The 23,071-nt window shown below is 45.7% G+C and overlaps 1 protein-coding gene across 3 annotated transcripts; it reads right to left on the bottom strand.

Annotated features, from left to right (window-relative positions):
- Positions 1–438: 438 nt before the first annotated feature.
- GLOD4 (glyoxalase domain containing 4) lies at positions 439–22,054 on the bottom strand. Of its 3 annotated transcripts, XM_017950230.3 has the most exons (9): positions 21,520–22,054; positions 18,110–18,159; positions 16,310–16,430; positions 15,210–15,354; positions 10,150–10,286; positions 8,947–9,033; positions 8,571–8,684; positions 8,396–8,482; positions 439–1,377 (listed from the first exon to the last, which is right to left on the bottom strand). In XM_017950230.3, exons 1-9 carry the CDS (start codon positions 21,970–21,972, stop codon positions 1,312–1,314), a joined length of 1,260 nt encoding a protein of 419 aa, XP_017805719.3. In that variant the 5' UTR covers positions 21,973–22,054; the 3' UTR covers positions 439–1,311. The 3 variants fall into 3 exon arrangements, with proteins under 3 accessions (XP_017805719.3, XP_031513090.1, XP_031513089.1); XM_031657230.1 differs by lacking the exon at positions 21,520–22,054 and having other exon boundaries at positions 18,037–18,149; XM_031657229.1 differs by lacking the exons at positions 18,110–18,159; positions 21,520–22,054 and adding an exon at positions 17,614–18,086.
- Positions 22,055–23,071: the final 1,017 nt, after the last annotated feature.

The raw sequence follows: 23,071 nt of genomic DNA on the forward strand, positions 1-23,071 counted from the left end.
GCAGTGAGCCAAGATCGCGCCATTGCACTGCAGCCTGGGCAACAAGAGTGAAACTCTGTTTCAAAAAAAAAAAAAAAAACCAATTACCTAAAGGAGGGCCATATATAACTTGGTTTGCTTTGAAACTCAAGATTGCTTCCCCAGGATACAGAATTTAAGCTGAATGAAAAGCTGTAGAGCTGGATGATAATTTCTTTCTCTCAGTGAAGGTATAATAGTATCACACCTATAAGAAGATAAGCTGAAATGCAACCAAAATTTCCATGCCCCGTGCCCTGCCAGTAAGGGAGGACAGCAGAGGTTATGATTTACAAGTAATTCTATGTATGTTCTTTTGGAACCAGGATCCTCTGAGTCAATTCCTTCCAATCTCCTAAGTTTATTTTTAAAAATCCGAACCTGGCCACCACTTTAAATGATGAGACTTAGGGACTGGTGTAACAGCTTGATTTTGGAAGTTTACTTTAAAAAAAAAAATTTAATTATTCGATGAATACACAATATAATTCCATTTCGAGTGACTAAAACCTATTTGTTATATAGAACCAAACAAAACTACAAGAAAACATTTTTAAAACTTTTTTTTCAGGCTGAAGAAATTATTTAATCCCTTTTAAGGAAATCTCACATGATGTTCTGTCGGGATTAAAAATATACACAGAAAAAAATAAAACAAAAAAATATATATATACAGAAAGAAACTTGCACAGAGCCAGGTGTGCAGCAACGTCACACACTCATTCCTTTGTTTCCTCTGGATGCTCAAAATGTAAAAGTAAGTAAGATGGGGATGGTTAACCAAAACTTTTGGTCCAAGGAATAAAATTTCTTTAGAAAATTTAAAATGTCAAAACCCGCCAGAAGATAGCAGAACAGCCTATCATTATCAGGGGCTGGGAATGGCACCATGACAAGCCATTAATTTGGACTGACTTGAACAGCTGCTCTCATAAAATCTGCATGATTCAGAGTTAACCCTAACCATCTGCAATCCCAACCAAAGTCATGTTTCATGCCGCTGTCCTAGTCTGGACAATCATCTGTCACTAATCGAACACAGTTATATACAGAATGTGCAGTCCCAGCAACACTGTAGATTATAGCAGGCGTTCTCTACCTGCACTCATGATTGGATTTCATTTCTAAAATACATCAGACCTTTCAAAGGGTGAAATACACAGATCTGCACTACCCAAGCCTCCTTGCCTGTAGGGGAAACAAATCAGAAGAACATTTATCAGGAATTGACACGTCAGGCCTCACAGGTGCTGGGCAGGAATCACAGAGGCTTGCTCTGCATCACGTCTTCCATTAACCTGAAGCTTTGGGTTTATTGTGTTTAGCAAACCACTCGTCACTTTTATCTGCTGCCATTGCCTGTAAAATAGAAAGAGAATAAAAATCATTGACTCCAAGTCTGAAAAACAAAAGATATAGCCCACTTTATACCTCACTGTACTGACCACAGTAAAAAAATTAACATTAAAAAAAAAGACCCAACCCCCCGCTCCAAAAAAAAGAAAAGAGAAATAAAATTTTTTGTTAACATTTAAAGAGTATTAATCCAGAGTACAGAGTATTATGTTCAATGAGGCAAGAGATACTGGTGAGTAATGAGCCACTGTGGACCCTCACTCTGCAAAGTCAAGGGCAAAGCCTGTAGCCAGGAAGTGTGGCTGGAGGACCAACTAGACCAGGGACCCGCATGCCAGGCAGTAGGATCTCTGGTAAAAGAGAAAGTGCTGCCTCTCCACTCACAGCATCTGGGCAGATACTCAGGAATCTTTAGTATCACGAAACTCAGTCTGATAGTGAGGTCAAACATGAAACTCTTATGTGATGTTTTAGTGATGAAGCCTGGAATGATTCCTTTTTCATAAGTCTCCTCCCAGCCTACTCTTCTGATGCTGGTTCTGTTTAGTTTGGGCATCTCAATTAAAAAGGAAGCCTTAAGCCGTGCCCAGTGGTCACACCTATAGTCACAGCCACTTGGAGGCTGAGGCCAGAGGATCACTTGAGTTCAGGAATTCGAGTTCAGCCTGGGTAACAGAGTGAGACCCTGTCTCATATATATACATAAAGATACAAATAAAAATACATAAGTAAGTAGAAAGCCTTCACAATTTTTGGTTCCACAAGCATCCCTTTAGTTGTTTAGCAAGAACAAACATTCATTTACTTAGTCAAAAAGAGCTGCGTACCCTGCTGGGTTCGGGGTGTCAGCAGAGGCAGCTGGAAGCTTCGAGGAGTGTACAGAACAGCGGAGAACTCAGACATGGAAACAAGTATTTTGCATGACGGAGTGTGTGTACGCATGTATGTGTCCTGAAGCATCTGCTATAATATCTACCTCAGCAGGAAGTCACAAGATGAGTGGGCAATTGAAAATGAAGAAACAAATATATTTATTATTTAGAAACAGTGAAGGTGAAAGTGGCTGTCCTAGGAAGTGTAACTCAGAGATAGACCGTTTCATTTCTAAAATATCTTAGTACTATCTGATTTATTATCTTGATGAAAGTAAGTATTTAAAAATCAAAGATACGCTTTAAAAAACCACAGCTCACAAATATGCACGTTTCTGTCTTTTAGGAGCCATAAAAAGTGGGAGGAAAGAACAACTAAATGATTTGGAGAACCTAAGAAAGCTTTTTTTTTTTTTTTTGAGACAGAGTTTCGGTCTTGTCACCCAGGCTGGAGTGCAATGGTGCAATCTTGGCTCACTGCAACCTCCGCCTTCTGGGTTCAAGCGATTCTCCTGCCTCAGCCTCCCAAGTAGCTGGGATTACAGGCATACGCCACCATGCCCGGCTAATTTTTTGTATTTAGTAGAGACAGGATTTCACCATGTTGGTCAGGCTGGTCTGGGACCCCTGACCTCAGGTGAGCCACCCGCCTTGGTCCCCCAAAGTGCTGGGATTGCAGGCATGAGTCACCACACCCGGCCGAACCTAAGAAAGCTTTTAAGTATTGAAGGACAATTAAAAGAGGAGGGGGGAAAAACCCTTTAGGTTGGATGCAAGAAGATGTATCTTAGCTAATGCAACAGTTCGGTGGGACTGGAATGGGGATGGGTTAGGGACTTAGGGAGGGAGGCAGGACAGAAGGTCAGAGGGTAGAGAATGTCCAAATATGTCACATGCTCTGTCACAGAGTTTGAAATTTATCTCAGAGGCAAGAGAGAGCTATCAGATTAAACAGTTTTAAAAATGACTGGATATTTGCTTTGGGACAGACCGTAAGGTGACAATAAGGCCTTTCAGAGGGAAAGCTGAAAGGCAGAAGAAATTTCAGAGGTAGAACTCACAGCTCTTGGTGACTAACAGCTAAAATAATTTAAGGATGAGGAGAAATAATGTTCAAAAGTTACTGTCTGTAAATCTAAAACGTCTATTAAATGTTAAAAAAACAAAACATAACAAAATAACACCAAAACCGGCTCCGAGGATTCCAGTGGGAACAAGCAGGATCACAGATACGCTGTCCTGTCCAGGGAGGGAGCAGGGCAGAGAGGAAGAAAAAGGACTGACGGTAAAGCCTGAAAGGCATCCGTCCAGGCCCTGCCTGCTCCCACTCAGTGTGTGGTCCTCAGGGGTGAGGGGGAATGACTTCATCACCATCCAAGCCCTTACCTGCCACTTGGTGTATGGTATTCAAGGGTGAGGGCCAATGACTTAATCATGTTTAGTCTCGGTTTCCTCATTTGCAAAGGCTGATGCTATCAACCTTGCAGGTTATGGTATGAATCAGAGAATGTATATAAAGCACTTAAGGCTGGATGTAATCCCAGCACTTTGGGAAGCAGGCGGGCAGATCACCTGAGGTCAAGAGTTCGAGACCAGCTTGGCCAACATGGTGAAACGCTCTCTCTACTAAAAATACAAAAACTAGCTGGACATGGTGGCGCACGCCTGTAATCCCAGCTACTCTCCTGAGGCAGGAGAATCACTTGAACCCGGGAGGCGGAGGCTGCAGTGAGCTGAGATCACGCCACTGCACTCTAGCCTGGGCAACAGGTGAGACTCCGTCTCAAAATAAATAAATAAATAAAAACAAGGCACTTAAGAATGTATTGATATAGTAGCATTTATTTCTTTTTATTTTTATTTATTTATATATTTTTACTATAAATAGAGAGTTTATCTGGGCCAACCTTGAAGACGGCAACCCAGGAACATAGATTGAGGTTTCCAGAATCTACACTCCCAAGTAGCCTTTATTTAATATTACTGGAAGAGGAACGGATTTGAGGTAAGATGAGTTATAGACACGCTGAGTTTGATACATGGTGGGTTTCCTAAGTGAAGAGCTTCTCGGGATGTAACGTTGGTCTGGACAGAAAAAGTACTACACATAAGAAAAAAAGTTCATAAGCTGGACTTCACCAAAATAAAAAATTCCTGGTCTTCAAAAACTCAATTAATGGCTGGGAAAAATACTTGCATTTGCAAGTGATGAAGGAACGATGAGAAACTGCGGTACAGAGTGGAGGTAAGAGTCACGTAAGGGTCGGCCATCCTCTCTTCGGTTGTGCATACTTGGAACTTTTCATCGTGAAATATTAAAAGTTATTTAAAAATGGACAAAAGACTTGAACATAAAATTCACAAAAAGAAGTAAATGGCTAATAAGCACATGAAAAGCTGCTCAACATCATTGAAATATCCCTGCAGTCATCAGGGAAATAAAAATTAAACCTTTGTGGGGCTGAGCTGGAAGGATCACTGGAGTCCAGCCTGGGCAACACAGCAAGAATCTGTCTCTACAAACATAAAAAACATTAGCTGGGCATAGTGGTGCACCTGTAGCCCTAGCTATGTGGGTGGCTGAGGCGGAAGGATCACTTGATTGCACCAATTAAACCATTTCACATGTGCTAGAACAGGTAAAAAAAACCCACAAAAAGCAAAATAAGTGTTGGTGAGAATGAAGAACAACTGGACCTATCATAGACAAACGATGGTCCTATTACTTTCAATGACTGTCTGACACTTTTTTATAAGGTAAAAGCAATTCTACTCCCAGATATTTACTCAAGAGAAATGAAACATTTATCTATCTACAACAAGATTTACACAAGAATGTTCATGGCAGTCTTCCTTAGATAAAAAATCTAGAAATAAACCGAACGTCCACCACTGGAAGAATGAATGAGCAAATTGTTACATTCATAAAATTGAGTATCCGTCAGCAATTAAAAAAAAAAAACAAAAAAAAACCCCACAAAAAACGGCACCAAGCTGTGATATGCAGTTACACGGCAGAATCTCAAAACCACGTTGAGCAAAAGAAGCGAGGCACAAGAGAATACTGAATGATCCCATTTGTATGAAGTCCAAGAGCGAGCTCACCTACAGTGACAGAAGTCAGAATAGCGGCTGATCTGGGAGATGAGGGTGCCAACTCACTGGAAGTGGGCATGAGGGAACTTCTTGGGAAAATGGTGTGTATTTTGAGCAATGGTTGTATGAGTAAACACAACTGTCAAAACACATTGAAATTCTACCTAAATTATGCCTCATCAACAACCACCACTTGTCTGAGCTCAGGAAGGAGTTAAAAACTAGAAGTGAGGAAGCTGGAGCAAGGATGATGGTTAAGTTCAGAGCAGGGGTAAGCAGAGTCGCAGGTAAGCTCTCACCAGAGTAGAGGAAGAATGCAGAATGGGAAACACGGCACAGCAGGGCTGTGGGTAAAAAACACTTTGGGATGAGACACAGAAAGAGGTGCCCGTGTCTGAGGAGAAACTGTCAGGGAGATGAAAACGGCAGGATGGCTGGGTGCAGTGGCTCACGCCTGTAATCCCAGTCCTTTGGGAGGCCGAGGTGGGCGGATCACCTGAGGTCAGGAGTTCAAGACCAGCCTGACCAACATTGGGAAACCCCATCTCTACTAAAAATACAAAAATTAACCAGGCGTGGTGGTGCGTGCCTGTAATCCCAGCTACCAGTTACTCAGGAGGCTGGGGCAGGAGAATTGCTTGAATCTGGGAGGCAGAGGTTGCAGTGAGCTGAGATCGCGTCACTGCACTCCACCCTGGGCGACAGAGCAAGACTCCGTCTCAAAAAAAAAGAACAAGAAAATATCAGGATCGCCAGGGAGCAGGAGTTCATCAATGCTATGGAAGAGTGAGCAGAGGCTGGGTGTGCTGGCTCACATCTGTAATCCCAGCACTTTGGGAAGCCAAGATGGATCAATCGATTGAGCCCAAGAAGTTCGAAACTAGCCTGGGCAACATGGTGAAACCCCATCTCTACAAAAAATACAAAAATTAGTTAGGCATGGTGGCACACGCCTGTGGTTCCAGCTACTCGGGAGGCTGAGGTGGGAGGATCACTTGAGTGTAGGAGGCGGAGGCTACAGTGAGCTGAGATCGTGCCACTGCACTACAGCCTGGGTGACAGAGACCCCGTTTTAAAAAAATAAAATGGGCCCAGGTGCGGTGGCTCACGCCTGTAATCCCAGCACTTTGGGAGGCCAAGGCAGGCGGATAGCCTGAGGTTAGGAGTTCGAGACCATCCTGGCCAACACGTTGAAGCCCCGTCTCTACTAAAAATACAAAAATTAGCCAGGTGTGGTGGCATGTGCCTGTAATCCCAGCTACTCGGGAGGCTGAGACAGGAGAATCGCTTGATCCCAGGAGGTGGAGGTTGCAGTGAGCCAAGATTGCACCACTGCACTCCAGTCTAGGTGACAGAGCAAGAATCCATCTCAAAAAATAAAATAAAATGGGCCAGGTGCAGTGGCTCACACCTGTAATCCCAGCACTTTAGGAGGCTGAGGTGGGTGGATCACTTGAGGCTAGGAGTTTGAGACCAGCCTGGCCAACCTGGCAAAATCCCGTCTCTACTAATACAAAAATGAGCCAGCATGGTGGCGGGTGCCTGTATTTCCAGCTCCTCGGGAGGCCGAGGCAGGAGACTCGCTTGACCCTGGGAGGTGGAGGTTGCAGTGAGTCGAGACTGCACCACTGCATTCCAGCCTGGGTGACAGAGCTAGACTCCATCTCAAAAAATTTAATTAATTAATTAATTTAATTAAATAAAGAGCAAGGAGAAAGAGTCTGGCAAATTTGTCAGCTGAGAGGATGACTGAGATTCTATCTTCCTTCAGAATAAAATGTATAAAGACTATTTTCTTTTTTTTTTTTTTTTTTTAAGACGGGGTCTTGCTCTGTCGCCCAGGCTGGAGTGCAGTGGCCGGATCTCAGCTCACTGCAAGCTCCGCCTCCCGGGTTCACGCCATTCTCCTACCTCAGCCTCCCGAGTAGCTGGGACTACAGGCGCCAGTCACCTTGCCCAGCTACTTTTTTTGTATTTTTTTTAGTAGAGACGGGGTTTCACCGTGTTAGCCAGGATGGTCTTGATCTCCCGACCTCATGATCCGCCCGTCTCGGCCTCCCAAAGTGCTGGGATTACAGGCTTGAGCCACCGCGCCCGGCAAAAGACTATTTTCTATATATTTCCTGCTTTAACGTGAATTGTGCATCTACTATTATGTAATTTGCCAAGCTCTATAAACTATAACAAGCTGATGAGATAGACGCTCTTATTTTCTGAAATTTTTGGATAAGAAGACTAAAGTTCAAAGAATTTAAGTGAACTGTTTAAGGTCAGTCACATAGTTACATGACCGAACCAAGAAAGACAGATCTGTTCCTTTAATCACTCAACAAAGTATTTGCAGAACGTCTAGTACACGCCAGGTATGTGCTAGGAGCCAGGATCCGAAAACTACTTTGAATGCTTCTGCATTACTGAGTTTGATGAGAATCTAAAAGTAGTTGCTATATTTGGCAAGAAACAAAAGCACTTCACTGAGTAACGAGAGCCAGTGCGCAACAGACTGAAGTGAAAACGGGAGGCGAGAAAGAGAAACAGTGCGCAGAGTTTCAGAAGAAGAAATCTGGAGAGGACTTAAGAAAGGGAAACAGTGCGCACTCAGATTTTCAGAAGAAGAATCTAGAGAGGAGATATTGGGTCAGTAAAAGGTTTTTAAAGGATGGAGCTTTCAGCGCCTGTTTGCATGCTGGCGAGAATAACTCACTAGAAAAAAGAGATGGATGCTGCAGAATGGAGAAGAGATGATCAAAGGAGCTGCAGAGCTGAGGGGGATGGGATGGAGGCATCTCCATGCAGAGAGCAGAATAAGGACGGATCCAGCAGCACTGCTTCCAGGGCAGCCTGAGGTTGTGGCAAGGCACAAATGCCAAGTCTAGACAAGCGGTCTCCACAGGTGGCAGTGAAGACATCAGTCCTTGGCTCAGGTCAACCCAACAGCGAAAGGACGTGATTCTGACCGTAAGAACCTGGACCCTGTTGTGTAAGCCCTCCCACACACACTTAATGCCACCCCCTCAGGCCCATGGTGACACAAATGTAGAAGTGACACTCACATCATCCAACAATTTGCTTCCCTCTGGATCCACCTTAGAAAGTTCTCGAAATGCTTCATCCCCAACAAAGCAAATTTCATGTCCGTCCTACACCAATAAAGAGAATAGACACCTGCCAAAGACATCCTTGAAGAAACCCCTGGTCCAGCCTGCCCCCTGCCTGAGGAATACTTACAGGGTCAGCCAGAATGACCACTTGTACTGTTGCTTTCCCTGGGGTGTCCAGGCTCACTAGGGGAGTCAGAATCTTCTGGTTCTCCCTTTTCATCAAGTCTTCTAAGTCTGGCAACTTGAGGAAAACAAAGGGGCAACGTGAGCCAGGGGTCACACACTACTCAGGACACGGCCCTCGTCAGCCCTACAGGAGTATCAGACACCAGAAAGAACCAAGGCGCCGTGTGTTTGAATTTACTATCTCAGCTGCTCTTCAAACAACTGCTGACTTTGATACTAAAGCCACAGTCAAAAGGACCTCGAGAAGGGAAGGGCAAGGTTCTTAGCTGGGTTGAACCACCTAGTCACAGAGCTCAAACAATCGTATCAAGCATTACCTCTTTCTGGGGGCAAGAGAAGGCAATTCTTCCAAAAGCTGCTGCGTGCTCCACCGCACCCTTGACGCCCTGGAGCTCCAGCTTACACTGAAATAGGAAATGGGGTTATTTTTTGGAACAGGTTCTACATTACATGTACGTGGCAGAAAAATTCAAACAGTATATACAAAAGGAATAAAGTAAAAACTAAGGTTCTAGCCTACTCTCACCCCGGAGACAACTAGTAAGCAGTTTCCTGTGTATCCTTCTAGAAGCACTGCACGTGCACGCATCTATCTTTTTTTACACAAATGGTAGCATAATTTACAAATTATTCTGTTCCTTGTCTTTCTCCACTTAATGTCACCATATCGATACATAAAGATTTGCCTCAATCTCTTTGCTAGCTACGTGGTAATCCATTCCACGAATGAACCATAAATTACTGAAGTATGTCTCTAATCTATAGGACACTGAAATTCTTACGTGTTGTGATTACAAACAATGCTGCAACAGACAACCTTGCACACACTTCTGTGTGCCTCTGTGTGCGGAGTACCTCTGTAAATAATTCCTAGGAGTAGAATTGCAGGGTCAAAGGGCAAGAACTACATCATGCTCAAATGCTGGGTTATTAGCAAAAGAAGATGAAAAAGATCTTGTATTAAATCCATTCAAAGGGCCGGGCGCGGTGGCTCACACCTGTAATCCCAGCACTTTGGGAGGCTGAGGAGGGCGGATCACGAGGTCAGGAGATCGAGACCATCCTGGCTAACATGGTGAAACCCTGTCTCTACTAAAAATACAAAAAATTAGCCGGGCGTGGTGGTGGGCACCTGTAGTCCCAGCTACTCGGGAGGCTTAGGCAGGAGAATGGCGTGAACCTGGGAGGCGGAGCTTGCAGTGAGCCGAGATCGCGCCAGGTGACAGAGCGAGACTCCATCTCAAAAAAAAAAAAAAAAAATCCATTCAATCTCTTTGATTAAGCAATTCCACTTCTGAAGAGATATATCCCCAAATATAAACAAGGTAATATCTGGGTGGTGAGGTTATCACTTATTTTCATTTTCTGCTTATCTATATAAATATTGAATCACTGTGAAGAAACTATGGGAACAACCTTCATGTTAACCTCATTCATATAGGTTATAAGCCATTTATAAGCTTCATTTATAAGCCAAATTCAAAGTAACAGGTTAGTTATTCTTCTCCAAGATTGCTCACCTGGTTATCAGCATAGCCCAGCAAAGCCCTTTGCTTTTCTTCATCTTTTTCATAAATTTTCATTCCCAGTAGATCACACCAGTAGTTCAAGGACTTGTGAAGATCAGACACTGCTAGAGTTACTTTTAATACAGGATCTGTTGGGTGATAAAGCAGGAACAGACAGATCAATTTAATGGAATAAAACAGAAAGACCAAAACATGCTCATGAATACATACAAATTCAGCTTATGTTAAGAAAGGGATTTTAAGCCAGTATGAAGTCAGGTGCGGTGGCCCATGCCTGTAATCCCAGCACTTTGGAAGACTGAGGCAGGAGGACTGCACGAGCCTAGGAATTCAAGACCAGCCCAGGCAACACGGTGAGACCTCACCTGGACGAAAAATTTTTAAAAACTGGCTGGGCGCAGTGGCTCAGCTCACGCCTGTAATCCCAGCACTTTGGGAGGCAGAGGCAGGTGGATCCCCTGAGGTCAGGAGTTCGAGACCAGCCTGGCCAACATGGCGAAACCCTGTCTCTACTGAAAATACAAAAAAAAAATTAGCTGGGTGTGGTGGCGGGTGCCTGTAATCCCACCTGCTTGGGAGGCTGAGACAGGAGAATCGCTCCAACCTGGGAGGCAGAGGTTGCAGTGAGCCGAGATGGCACCACTACACTCTAGTCTGGGAGACAAGAGCAAAATTCCGTCTCAAAAAAAAAAAAAAAAAAAAAATTAGGCTTGGTGGCTCATGTGTGTATTCCCAGCCACTTGAGAGGCTGAAGCAGGAGGATCGCTTGAGTGCAGGAGGTCGAGGCTGCAGTGAGCCAAGACTGCACTACTGCACTCCAGCCTGGGCGACAGAGTGAGATCCTGTCTCCAAAAACAAAAAAAAAAGACAGTATGAAAATCCTAATTATTCAATGGATGGCACTAAGAAGACTGGCCAATCATTTGGTAAGAAAAACTTACATCTTTGAAATAAATGACAAAATACATTCCTGATGGGTTAAAAAAATAAGTTTAAAAAACAAAATCATGAAAATACTAGATATAGACGATTATTTATACAATTTTGAGTAGAGGAAGATTTTTCTTTTCTTTTTTTTTTTTTTTCTGAGACGGAGTCTTGCTCTGTGCCCCAGGCTGGAGTGCAGTGGCGCGATCTCGGCTCACTGCAAGCTCCGCCCCCCCGGGTTCACGCCATTCTCCTGCCTCAGCCTCCCAAGTAGCTGGGACTACAGGCGCCCACCACCTCGCCCGGCTAATTTTCTTGTATTTTTAGTAGAGACGGGGTTTCACCGTGTTAGCCAGGATGGTCTCGATCTCCTGACCTCGTGATCCGCCCGTCTCGGCCTCCCAAAGTGCTGGGATTACAGGCTTGAGCCACCGCGCCCGGCCAGGAAGATTTTTCTTTAAACCTGACACCAAAGATAGAAAAACTATGAAGAAAAAAATTCTGCTACGCAAATTACACAAAATGGAAAACTAGACAACAAACAAAGAATTACAATCAAAACCAGAGTATACAACACAGTAGGGGGAAAAACTGCAATACATTGGACAAAAAGTCCTTACTATGTAAATCACCTGTAAATATTAATAGGAAAAGAATGAACATGCTAGAAAAATAGGCAAAAGGCACAAAGCAATAATCCACAGAAGAAGGAATTAGAATGGTCAATTAACATATGAAAAAAATTCAACCTGACCCCCCTAAAAAACAAAGAAATTAGAATTCACATAAAATCTTTTGTTATCTAATGTACAAATAACGTTAAAAGTCGGCAGTGTTAACTCTATTAGTGTAGAGGGGAAAATCACAATCTTACAATACTAGTAAAGTGTAAATTAGTACATTTCTGGGCAATAATTTGACAGACTGTACCAAGAGCTTTAAAAAATGTTCATTGCTTTTGAAAGAACAAGTCAATTTTCAGCCACTCAAAAGGTAATTGTGGATGTATGACGGGCTTTTACCCCAAAGACATTCATCAGTGTTGCTTAGAACGACAAAACACTAGGAACGACATAAATATCCAACAACAGAGAATGGTTTATCTTCCTACAATGTAATAATACAATGGAATTCCTATAAAAGGATATGAAGAAATGTATACACTTAATTATATATATGTATTTTTGACGAAAGATTGGAAAGATATACTCTAAAACGTCAGCAGTGGTTCTCTCTGGATATATGGGTGTGTGTGTTTTTTTCGGCTTATCTGCTTGTTGAAAGAAGAAACTTGATTATTTTGTAAAAAGAATAAAAGTCATATTGAAACACCTACTGTTATTGGAAACTTTTCACATTTAAAGTGACTTTCTAAAGAGCTGTTCCACGTCTCCATCTGACTACGATACATTCATTACATTTTTCTTTCGTTTTTCACTTCCTTAGTCCTGTTTGTTAGAACAGCAATACTGTGACTAAGACGCTGTTTCTCACAAGTGCCTCCGCCTGGCAGGCTCCATTTTTGTCCTTTCCATTTACTTCAAAATCAACAAATCCCAGTTGACTTGGAGCCTGAAGGGACGCAGGACAGGAAGTTAACAAGTGGATGAAGCTGCACAGAAGTAATTCAGAGGAAAGATGAATGCCAGCCAGACAGAAGGTCTGACCACAACCAACCAGAAACGCCCAAAGGGATTTCCATTCCAAAGGACAAAAGCATCTTAGCACTGTGGAGCTCTCTATTATTTTAAGTACTGACATATCACTAAGGCTGGAGAAAAAAAATGGATGGTGGAGCCAGTTGCAAGAGTTAAGTTTTAAAGTCAGCAAAGGATCAATCACCTATCAACAAAAAAACACCATAAACACCCTTTAAATCACCAGTGAAGTAGAGAAACACCATCTCTTTACGAGTCTCACGCAGCCAAGTCTAGCCTCCCACACTGAACGGACTGATCTTTCTTTTGCTGAGCACCAGATGATAAACAAGGAGCATTCAACATCCTACGCAGACTCAGCAGGGGGGCACTGGGGACAGGAGGCCGACCAGTGGAAGAAGAATTTCCAGGACTCCTTTCTAAGGCCCACTTGCGGTCATACGTTCACCAAGTGAGACAGTGGGCACAAGTGCCTTTGCCATTCACCAGCGTTTTCCCCGTTTTTGCTTTTGTTTTGGCAGGGCAGGTAGGTGAATTTGCAGGCATTAAATACAAAATGAAACACTGATGAGGCTGTCTCTGCAGCCAACAAAACAAACCCTGCAAAGTTTCCTTCTTGTTCTGTGTGGCAGTCAGCGAGGGGGCTCCTCACTTCCACGCCATCCCTTGCCGAGTACCGACCCTAAAGTTTGGGACCTCGGCTCCAGAGGCTAAATGGTTTGGGGATGATCCTATTTCTCTTGCCAGTGATTGGTTTCAGAACAGGCATAGTATATCAGATCTGACCAGGAAGTTTGCTGGAAGATTCTAGGAAAGTTTTTCTTCTGCTCTTAAAAAGAAAGCAAGCCAGACGCGGTGGCTCACGCCTGTAATCCCAGCACTTTGGGAGGCTGAGGCGGGCGGATCACGAGGTCAGGAGATTGAGAGTATCCTGGCCAACACGGTGAAACCCCGTCTCTACTAAAAATACAAAAAATTAGCCGGGCGTGGTGGTGAGTGCCTGTAGTCCCAGCTACTCGGGAGGCTGAGGCAGGAGAATCACTTGAACCTGGGAGGCGGAGGTTGCAGTGAGCCGAGATTGCACCACTGCACTCCAGCCTGGGAGACAGAGCAAGACTCCATCTCAAAAAAAAAAAAAAAAAGAAGAAAGCAAAAAGGGCCGGGCATGGTGGCTCATGCCTGTCACCCCAACATTTTAGGAAGCTGAGGCGGACGGATCAAGTGAGGTCAGAAGTTCGAGACCAGCCTGGTCAACATGGTGAAACCTTGTCTCTACTAAAAATACAAAAATTAGCTAGGCGTGGTGGCGTTTGTCTGTAATCTCAGCTACTGGAAAGGCTGAGGCAGGAGAATTGCTTGAACCTGGGAGGTGGAGGTTGCAGTGAGCCGAGATTGTGCCACTGCACTCCAGCCTGGGCGCTGGGCGACAGAGCAAGATTCTGTCTCAAAAAATAAATAATTTTTAAAAAGTAATAAAAATACAAAAAAAAAAAAAAAAAAAGCTGGGCGTAGTGACAGGCGCCTGTAATCCCAGCTACTTGGGAGGCTGAGGAAGGAGAATTGCTTGAACCCAGAGGGCAGAGGTTGCAGTGGGCAGAGATCATGCCACTGCACTCCAGCCAGAGTGACAGAGTCTCAAAAAAAAAAAAAAAAAAAAGCAAAAAGAAGTCAGCATCTCTTCTCCTACCAGATAGGCATGTGGGAGCATGCGGCCCTGCCTGCTCCTGGCAACCCTCCTGCAACCTTGAGGGGACCAGCTCTAGGAGAGGCACCTGCAGAGAACAACAGAACGTAGAAAGAGAAAAATGTGGCGAGCTGGCGAATCATCTAACCTTGAAATCTTCCCCAACTATAGAACGCCTGCTCTGTGAGCTAAAACATTCCATAACTGTTCAATGTAGTTGGGTTTTCTGTTATTTACAGATGAAAGACTCACAAATCAATAAATTACCAGTAGAACAGGACCAGTCTAGATCCCCTATTGCTATGTATTAAAGTTCTGATATAAGAATATAATTTCGGCCGGGCGCGGTGGCTCAAGCCTGTAATCCCAGCACTTTGGGAGGCCGAGACGGGCGGATCACGAGGTCAGGAGATCGAGACCATCCTGGCTAACATGGTGAAACCCCGTCTCTATTAAGAAATACAAAAAACTAGCCGGGCGAGGTGGCGGGCGTCTGTAGTCCCAGCTACTCGGGAGGCTGAGGCCGGAGAATGGCGTGAACCCGGGAGGCGGAGCTTGCAGTGAGCTGAGATCCGGCCACTGCACTCCAGCCGGGGCAAAGCGAGACTCCCGCCCTAAAAAAAAAAAAAAAAAAAAAGAGAATATAATTTCTCCGGTAACAGGTAAAAGCATTGGCTGGGGAAGACACGTCACGTGAACACAGAAAAAAGACAGGCGGCCCTCACTCTCCTTTCCTCAAAGATGCCTTTAGACAGAGGCTTTTTCTGGTTTGGTATAATTACCTGACTGAGGCAGACTGCGATTCTGCAAATAGAACTTATATCCTCCTGGGGCCTCGGTTTCAAAAACACCTTCTGCGACTTCCGTCAGGGGCCACTCCAGCTTCCTGGCGTTGCTGACAGCCTGGCTAGAAGCGAGCGTGATTCCCTAAAACAAACCACAGTACATCCAAGTACATGATCACAACAGATACTTTACAGAACAAGACAATGAGCCCAACCCCTACTGCCTACTGCCTTTAGGTAAAATCACCTAAGATTAACTGGCATCCAACATTTTATTCTAGTGATTTAAAAACAGGTTTTCAATGTTTTATCCCACAAACATTCAGCTCTTCATGAATAATAAGACAGAAATTGAAACGCCAGTGAAGTCGGATTCATTTAACAACAAAGATAACCTCTTCTAATTCTAAAGATCTAGCCAGAGAAATCTTGATGCTACCTGGTCTGCCAGCTAGCTACCTATTTAAGGTGAACTGTTCTTGCTTTTTTAACAAACAAACAAACAAAACAAAAATAAGCAAACTATCAAGGTTTCCTTACATTTAATCAAAGTGTCTAGAAATGGACACCTATGCTTTCTGATAAGACCAGCTTTGTTTCTAGCTTCGATTATTATAATGGCCTCTCTGCCTCCAGTCTTGTAAATCCATTATCCACTCCGCAGCCAAAGTAAACTTTCCAAAATGCATCCTACAGTCCACCCCCAGACAGCAGCCAGCCTTGTTTTCCCTTTGCTCAAAGTCCTCCAATGGCTCATTTCTCTCGGATGACTTATGGTCTAGGAGGCCCCCTACAGTCTTACCCCATGGCACTGCTGACCCCATTCTTACCACGTTCCCTCTCATTCTCTATTCCAGCCACACTGGCTTCCTTACACCTCCTTGAACACTCCAGATGTTACCTGAGGGCTCTTGCATAGGCTATTCTCTGCCTGGAATGCTCGTCCCCAGATACCCACATGGCTAACTCCTTGACCTCTTTTGAGCCTCTGCTCAAATGTTATCTCTTCACTCACACACACCCTCAACACCCTACTCAAATTTACAACCAGCTACCTACCCCCAGCCAAAAATCCACTAGAAAAAAACAGTATTTACCATAAAGTCATTGCCAAGCTTGTAGTCGCCGATGCCGTAATTGTAAGTCAGTTCTGCAACAAAATGATCGTCCTCAGGCCCAAATCCCACCATTGTTTTACTCCATTTCCCATCATAAGGCCTAGAAAATAAAAGTAAATGAACTCAGTGACCATAGACAAATCGGCCTCAGGCCACCCCCAGAGAACTACTGGGCACAGAGACATGAGCAGTCCTGTCTGGTCCTAAAAGTTCTCTTAAGGATGAGATGACTTCAGATGGTGCAGAAAGCAGCTGTGGGTAGTGCTCATGGGACCCTACTACAAGCTCCTAAGACTGTCTATTCAGCATCTACTTGAAGGAAAGATTTGTTCATCTTTTCTGTAAAGCAAGGAACAGAATCCTAAAGACAGTTCTCCAACTGACCTGTTATTTCCTTGACTATCAATCAACAAGTATGGACTTGGACTGTTCCAACTTGTCATGGTACTAAGATTAAGAGATGGCCGGGCGCAGTGGCTCAGGCCTGTAATCCCAGCACTTTGGGAGGCCGAGGCAGGAGGATCACCTGAGGTCAGGAGTTCAAGAGCAGCCTGGCCAATGTGGTGAAACCCCGTCTCTACTAAAAATACAAAAATTAGCTGGGTATAGTGGCACGTGCCTGCAGTCCCACGTACTAGGGAGGCTGAGGGAGGAGAACTGCTTGAACCCGGGAGACAGCGGTTGCAGTGAGCCAGGATAATGACCCTGTACTCTCACCTGGGTGACGGAGTAAGACTGTCTCAAAAAAAACAAAGACATTAGAAGCTGCTAATTTCTAATGTATGTATTTGCATTTGTGGCATAATATGCAACATTTCTGGTCACTGTCCCCTGTTCCTCTGGGATTTCCTGACGGGAACATCTGTTGTTATTCACAATAAGCCCCTGTCGGTCACACCCGAGTCTATGCTAATGAGGAGACTTAGAGTGGGGCCTCTACATAGACTCAGGATGGGGCTGGTCACCAGAAAGACAAATGATTAGAGGACTGGAACTTTCAGTCCCACCCACCAACCTCTGGGAAGGAAAGGGATGGAGACTGGGCTCTATTAGGCTTGAACAACGAGACTTGATGAGCTTCTGGGATGCTGAACGCATGCAGGTGCTGGATTGGAACCTGCCCCAGAACAGCATGGAAGTTCTGCTGCCACTCCCCATGCCCTGCCCTATGTATCTCTTCTGTCCAGCCGTTTCTAACTCGTACCCTTTATAATAAACCAGTAAATGCAAGTGTTTCCAGCGTTTCCCTTCGTTCCACGGGCCACTGCAGTAGATTATCAAACCTGAGGAAGCAGGAGCGGAAAGCCCTGACTTGTAGCTGGTCATCAGAAATCCTGGAGGTCCAGACTGTGACCGGCACTTGACGTGGCGGAAATCTTCTGGGACTGAGCCCTTAACTTGTGGGATCTGACATTAACTCCAGGTAGAGTCAGAATCGGATTAAATAACAGGACAGCCGGCTGGTATCAGAGATCTGGAGAACTGCTTCACGTGCCACAAGTGTTGTATGAGAGTGCAGAGAAAACAGAGTATGTGTTCCCGACATTCCTGAAGTCGCCTCTGCAATTTACTGCCTCCTGAATTAATTCCACTGCTTTATACTCACTATGAGGGTGCAGAGAAAACAGAGTATGTGTTCCTGACATTCCTGAAGTCGCCTCTGCAATTTACTGCCTCCTGAATTAATTCCACTGCTTTATACTCACTTTGAGAAACTGTCTTCTGTTAACCCGGTGTAGTCAGAGCCTAAAGGAGATTTTAAGAAACAAGGTATCATACCCATTGCAGGCGGCTTTGCAGCCTTCTTCAAATTCCTCATGTCGCAGAACCTGGTGTGAGATTTAGAATAAATTGTGAAGTGTTACTAGTATTGTTCACAGCATCTTTAGCACAAACTAAAATGTCAAAACACAGATATTATCATTTGTAAGCTTTACTTGTAAAAGAACAAAAGCAAATGAGCTTTATACTTCTCCCAGGATAGAAGCAGTAGAAGCAAGAACAGTTTGACATCAAGGGTCGGGCTACCAAATCAGTTGTGAAATCTATTTAGATTGGTAAGCAGTGCTATGCAGTGGGAAAGTGCAGCCTTCAGCATTAAAGAAGTCTGATTTGGACCGGGCACAGTGGCTTACATCTGTAATACCAGCACTTTGGGAGATCAAGGCAGGTGGATCGCCTGAGGTCAGGAGTTCAAGATCAACCTGGCAAACATGGTGAAACCCCATCTCAACTGAAAATACAAAAATTAGCCAGGCGAGGTGGCACGTGCCTGTGATCCCAGCTATTCAGGAGGCTGAGGCAGGAGAATCACTTGGACCCGTGAGACGGAGGTTGCAGTGAGCAGAGATCACGCCACTGCACTCCAGCCTGGGTGATGAACAAAACTCCATTTCAAAATGAATTTAAAAAAAGGACGGGCTCTGTGGCTCATGCCTGTCATCCCAGCACTTTGGGAGGCTGAGGTGGGCAGATCACCTGAGGTCGGGAGTTCGAGACCAGCTTGGCCAACACAGTGAAACCCCGTCTCTACTAAAAATACAAAATTAGCCAGGCGTGGTCATGGCTGTTTGTAATCCCAGCTACTCAGGAGGCTCAGGTAGAAGAATTGTTTGAACACGGGAGGCAGAGGTTGCAGTGAGCTGAGACTGCACCATTACACTCCAGCCTGGGTGACAAGAGCAAAACTCAATCTCAAAAAAAAAAAGCAAAGAGTCTGATTTGGAATTCCGTCATTTAGTAGTTGTGTAACTCTGAGCAAGTTAGAATCTGAGTCTCAGTCTCCTAACATGTGATGGGAATGGAAGTTATTAAAGCATCTCACAGAACCCTGCACACAGCAGGCTCTCGATGTGTTAGCTTTAGTCTTCCTTTTTGATTTCCACAGCTCCTGCCAGTTCAAGTTCCCAATGCTCTGCTCAGACTATTAAAAATCATCCTTATTGATTTCCTTCCTTAATACCACCATAAAAGTACACACCTAAAGCACACAGCTCTGATCCCATCACTGCCCTGTTTAAGAACGTAAGTGAGCTCCCTTCTTACTGCAGCATAAAATCCAAATTCTTTAGCATAGCATTCAAGATATTTTTAGAAGCAATGCCGACCTGTCCATCCTGATATCCCATCTCCTCAACTTCAACTAAGCAACCTCAACTAAAGGCACATAAAACCAGTGGCTTCGCAAACATGTAACATCACTGCACTGGCTCTTTAGTGTTACTATGTAGCTCCCCCTCTAATCTATCTGTGGATATCCCAACTTTAGAAGTCAACTCGAATCCTGGCTAACACGGTGAAACCCCGTCTCTACTAAAAATACAAAAAAAAAAAAAAAAAAATGAGCCGGGAGTGGTGGCGGCCGCCTGTGGTCCCACCTACTGGGGAGGCTGAGGCAGGAGAATGGCATGAACTCCGGAGGCGGAGATCGTGCCACTACACTCCAGCCTGGGTGGCAGAGCGAGACTCTGTCTCAAAAAAAAAAAGTCAACTCAAATACAAGGTCTACAGGAATTATTTCCTCATCACCCAGGTTGGAAAAACCTCTCCTTTTGTATTTTCATAATAGTTGCTAATACTTACATAATGTACTATCATCTATATGTTAAATACTATACATATAATAAGGTGTTTAATCTTTTTTTTTGAGAGGGAGTTTTGCTTTTGCCGCCCAGGCTGGAATACAATGGCGCGATCTCGGCTCACTGCAACCTCTGCCTCCCAGGTACAAGCAATTCTCCTGCCTCAGCCTCCTGAGTAGCTGGGATTACAGGTGTGCGCCACCATGCCCGGGTAATTTTTGTATTTTTAGTAGAGACGAGGTTTCACCATGTTGGCCAGGCTGGTGTCCAACTCCTGACCTCCAGCGATCCGCGTCTCGGCCTCCCAAAGTGCTGGGATTACAGGTGTGAGGCACCGCGCCCGGCACATGTTTAGTCTTTACAGCAACCTTTTGATCAACGAAGAAATACTAACAAGGGACAGCTCTGTGGTTTCTGCTATCGAAAGTTTTGTGGTTTTTCACTATCAAATTCTGACTTCCATTACCATCACCTAGGTACATATCCAGTTCCAACTCCCACCCCAACCCAGGCCATGAGCTCTAATGGAGGATTATCCATTAGGGTCATTTGAACCTTTGTTGCCAAAACTCAATGTAGTACCCTAAAAATAGCAGATTTTTTTTTTTTTTTTTTTTTTTTTTTTTTTTGAGACGGAGTCTCGCTCTGTCGCCCAGGCTGGAGTGCAGTGGCGCGATCTTGGCTCACTGCAAGCTCCGTCTCCCGGGTTCACGCCATTCTCCTGCCTCAGCCTCCCAAGTAGCTGGAACTACAGGCGCCCGCCACCACGCCCGGCTAATGTTTTGTATTTTTAGTAGAGACGGGGTTTCACCGTGTTAGCCAGGATGGTCTCGATCTCCTGACCTCGTGATCCACCCGCCTCAGCCTCCCAAAGTGCTGGGATTACAGGCGTGAGCCACCGCGCCCGGCAAAACAGCAGATATTTTAAAAATGATCTGACGAATTCAGACCCCCCCCCCCACCGCACCGTCTCCACACTAAACCGCGCTCTTGCACCTTTCAAGTCTTCCTTACTGGTGTGCTCCCTACCTCCCCGATTTATCGAAGGAGGTCCCCCAAACCCCGTTCCCCAACCGAGTCCTGCAGTGACAGCTTCTCAGGACCGGAGAGAGACTGCTTCTGGGTGCTGTTGCAAAGGGAATGGGTTGCGAGTTGGAGCCCATGTTCAGAGAGACTGAGTACGCGAGTGGAACCATTCCGACCAGCCCTGACAGAAGCAGAGCTCTGAATATGCTGGTTTTACCTACATCAAAGGCTCCAAACCGGAAGAGACAAATATTAACTGGAAAGCATTATATGACATTTTGTGTATTTACCGTCTTTTCCGGTAGACAGTAAGCTCCACAAGGGCGGGGCTCAATAAACATCTACGAGTGACTTAAACGAAAGGACGTGCTGGGCACACCTAACACGATTAGGCCCCTCTCCAAGGCCTATGATCCCCACCGGCAACTCGCCGCTCCCGAAGCTGAACTCCGCGCCGGGCCTAAGGTCGGGCACCCTCCGGCTGAGGTTCACGACACACCCATCTTCCCCTCCCTCCGCCAGGGCCGGCTCGGCCGCCCGTTCCCGCCTCGCGCGCCAGCCCCAGTCGAACCCGGCCTGCACCTTCATCCCCAGGACGTCCCGATAGAAACGCGCCGTCTGGAAGCGGTTTCCCACTTTGAACACGAAGTGCAGAGCTCTGCGAGCAGCCATGACTCCCGCGCACGCAGCCGTCACGCGCACGGTACCGCCCAGCCCACGACGGGCGCCCCGGGCCGTGACGTCACTGGCCGCCGACGGCGCGCCTTGGTGACGCAGCCCGGGTCTCAGGGAAGATGGCGGCGCTGGTGAGACCCGCGAGGTTTGTCGTGCGGCCGCTGCTGCAGGTGGTGCAGGCTTGGGACCGTGACGCGAGGCGCTGGGTCCGGGCGCTGCGGCGGAGCCCAGTGAAAGTGGTGTTTCCTTCCGGAGAGGTGGTGGAACGGAAGCGCGCTCCCGGGAAGCAGCCCCGCAAGGCAGCATCTGAGGCCAGTGCCGAGGAGCAGCGAGAGAAACCACCGCTTGAGGAGTCCCCATCCCACGCTCCCAGCACCTGGGAAGAGTCTGGGCTTCGCTACGATAAAGCTTATCCCGGGGACAGGAGGCTGAGGTGATGTGGGTCTTGAGGCCTGTCGAATGTTCTCGTTTCCCTTCCCGCCTCACAGCGGAGCCTTAACCTCCTTCTCCCGACGGAGGACTTCTTCCAGTACAGCCCGCTGGCTTTTGTATTATGCACAGAGGGCCGACTACGTGTCTTTGGAATTAGCTTCTGTTTCCCCTCAGCTCTTTGTTGTTGTTTTTGTTTCACCATGTTGGTCAGCCTGGTCTCGAACTCCTGACCTCAGGTGATCCGCCCGCCTCGGCCTCCCAAAGTGCTGGAATGACAGGTGTAAGCCGCCGCGCCCGGCCCTCTCCTTAGCTTTCTTTATTTCTGTTACAACTAAGCGTGTCTCAGTAACAAGGATGTTGATAGTTACCTGTTTTTTTTATTTCCATCTACAGCAGTGTAATGACAATAGTAAAGTCCAGGCCGTTTCGGGAAAAACAAGGGAAGATCCTGCTGGAAGGTCGCAGGCTCATTACAGACGCTCTCAAGGCTGGAGCTGTGCCAAAAATGTTCTTCTTTAGCCGTCTGGAATACCTAAAGGAGCTGCCAGTCGATAAGCTGAAAGGTGTCAGCCTCATTAAGGTGAAATTTGAGGATATCAAGGATTGGTCCGACCTCGTAACGCCACAAGGAATAATGGGTCAGTGATTATTACACAGTGTATCTTTTTTTTTTTTGTCTTGCTCTGTCACCCAGGCTGGAGTGCAATGGCGCGATCTCGGCCCACTGCAACCTTCGCCTCTCAGGTTCAAGGGATTCTCCTGCCTCAGCCTCCCGAGTAGCTGAGACTACGGGCATGCACCACCACGCCTGGCTAATTTTTGTATTTTTAGTAGAGATGGGGTTTCACCATGTTGACCAGGCTGGTGTCGAACTCCTGACCTCAGGTGATCCTCCTGCCTCTGCCTCCTAAAGTGCTGGCATTAAAGCATGAGCCACTGTGCCCAGCCTTACGCAGTGTATCTTAAGGTGTGGAGACCTAGGATTAATTTCTCATACTTGTCTTAGGACAGCAGATTTCATTGAAAT

This window comes from Papio anubis, chromosome 17 (assembly GCF_008728515.1).
Source record: "Papio anubis isolate 15944 chromosome 17, Panubis1.0, whole genome shotgun sequence".
NCBI lineage: Eukaryota > Metazoa > Chordata > Mammalia > Primates > Cercopithecidae > Papio > Papio anubis.

What these genes read in the sequence shown, in the direction of transcription:
- GLOD4 (XM_017950230.3), bottom strand. Translation starts at nt 21,972, where the DNA reads ATGGGGACTCCTCAAGCGGTGGTTTCTCTCGCTGCTCCTCGGCACTGG. An exon ending in GGGACGTCCTGGGGATGAAG is followed by an intron (nt 18,160 to 21,519) that starts GTGCAGGCCGGG and finishes ATCTCACACCAG; the next exon opens with GTTCTGCGACATGAGGAATT. An exon ending in TGCAAAGCCGCCTGCAATGG is followed by an intron (nt 16,431 to 18,109) that starts GTATGATACCTT and finishes TTTATTTTCTAG; the next exon opens with GCCTTATGATGGGAAATGGA.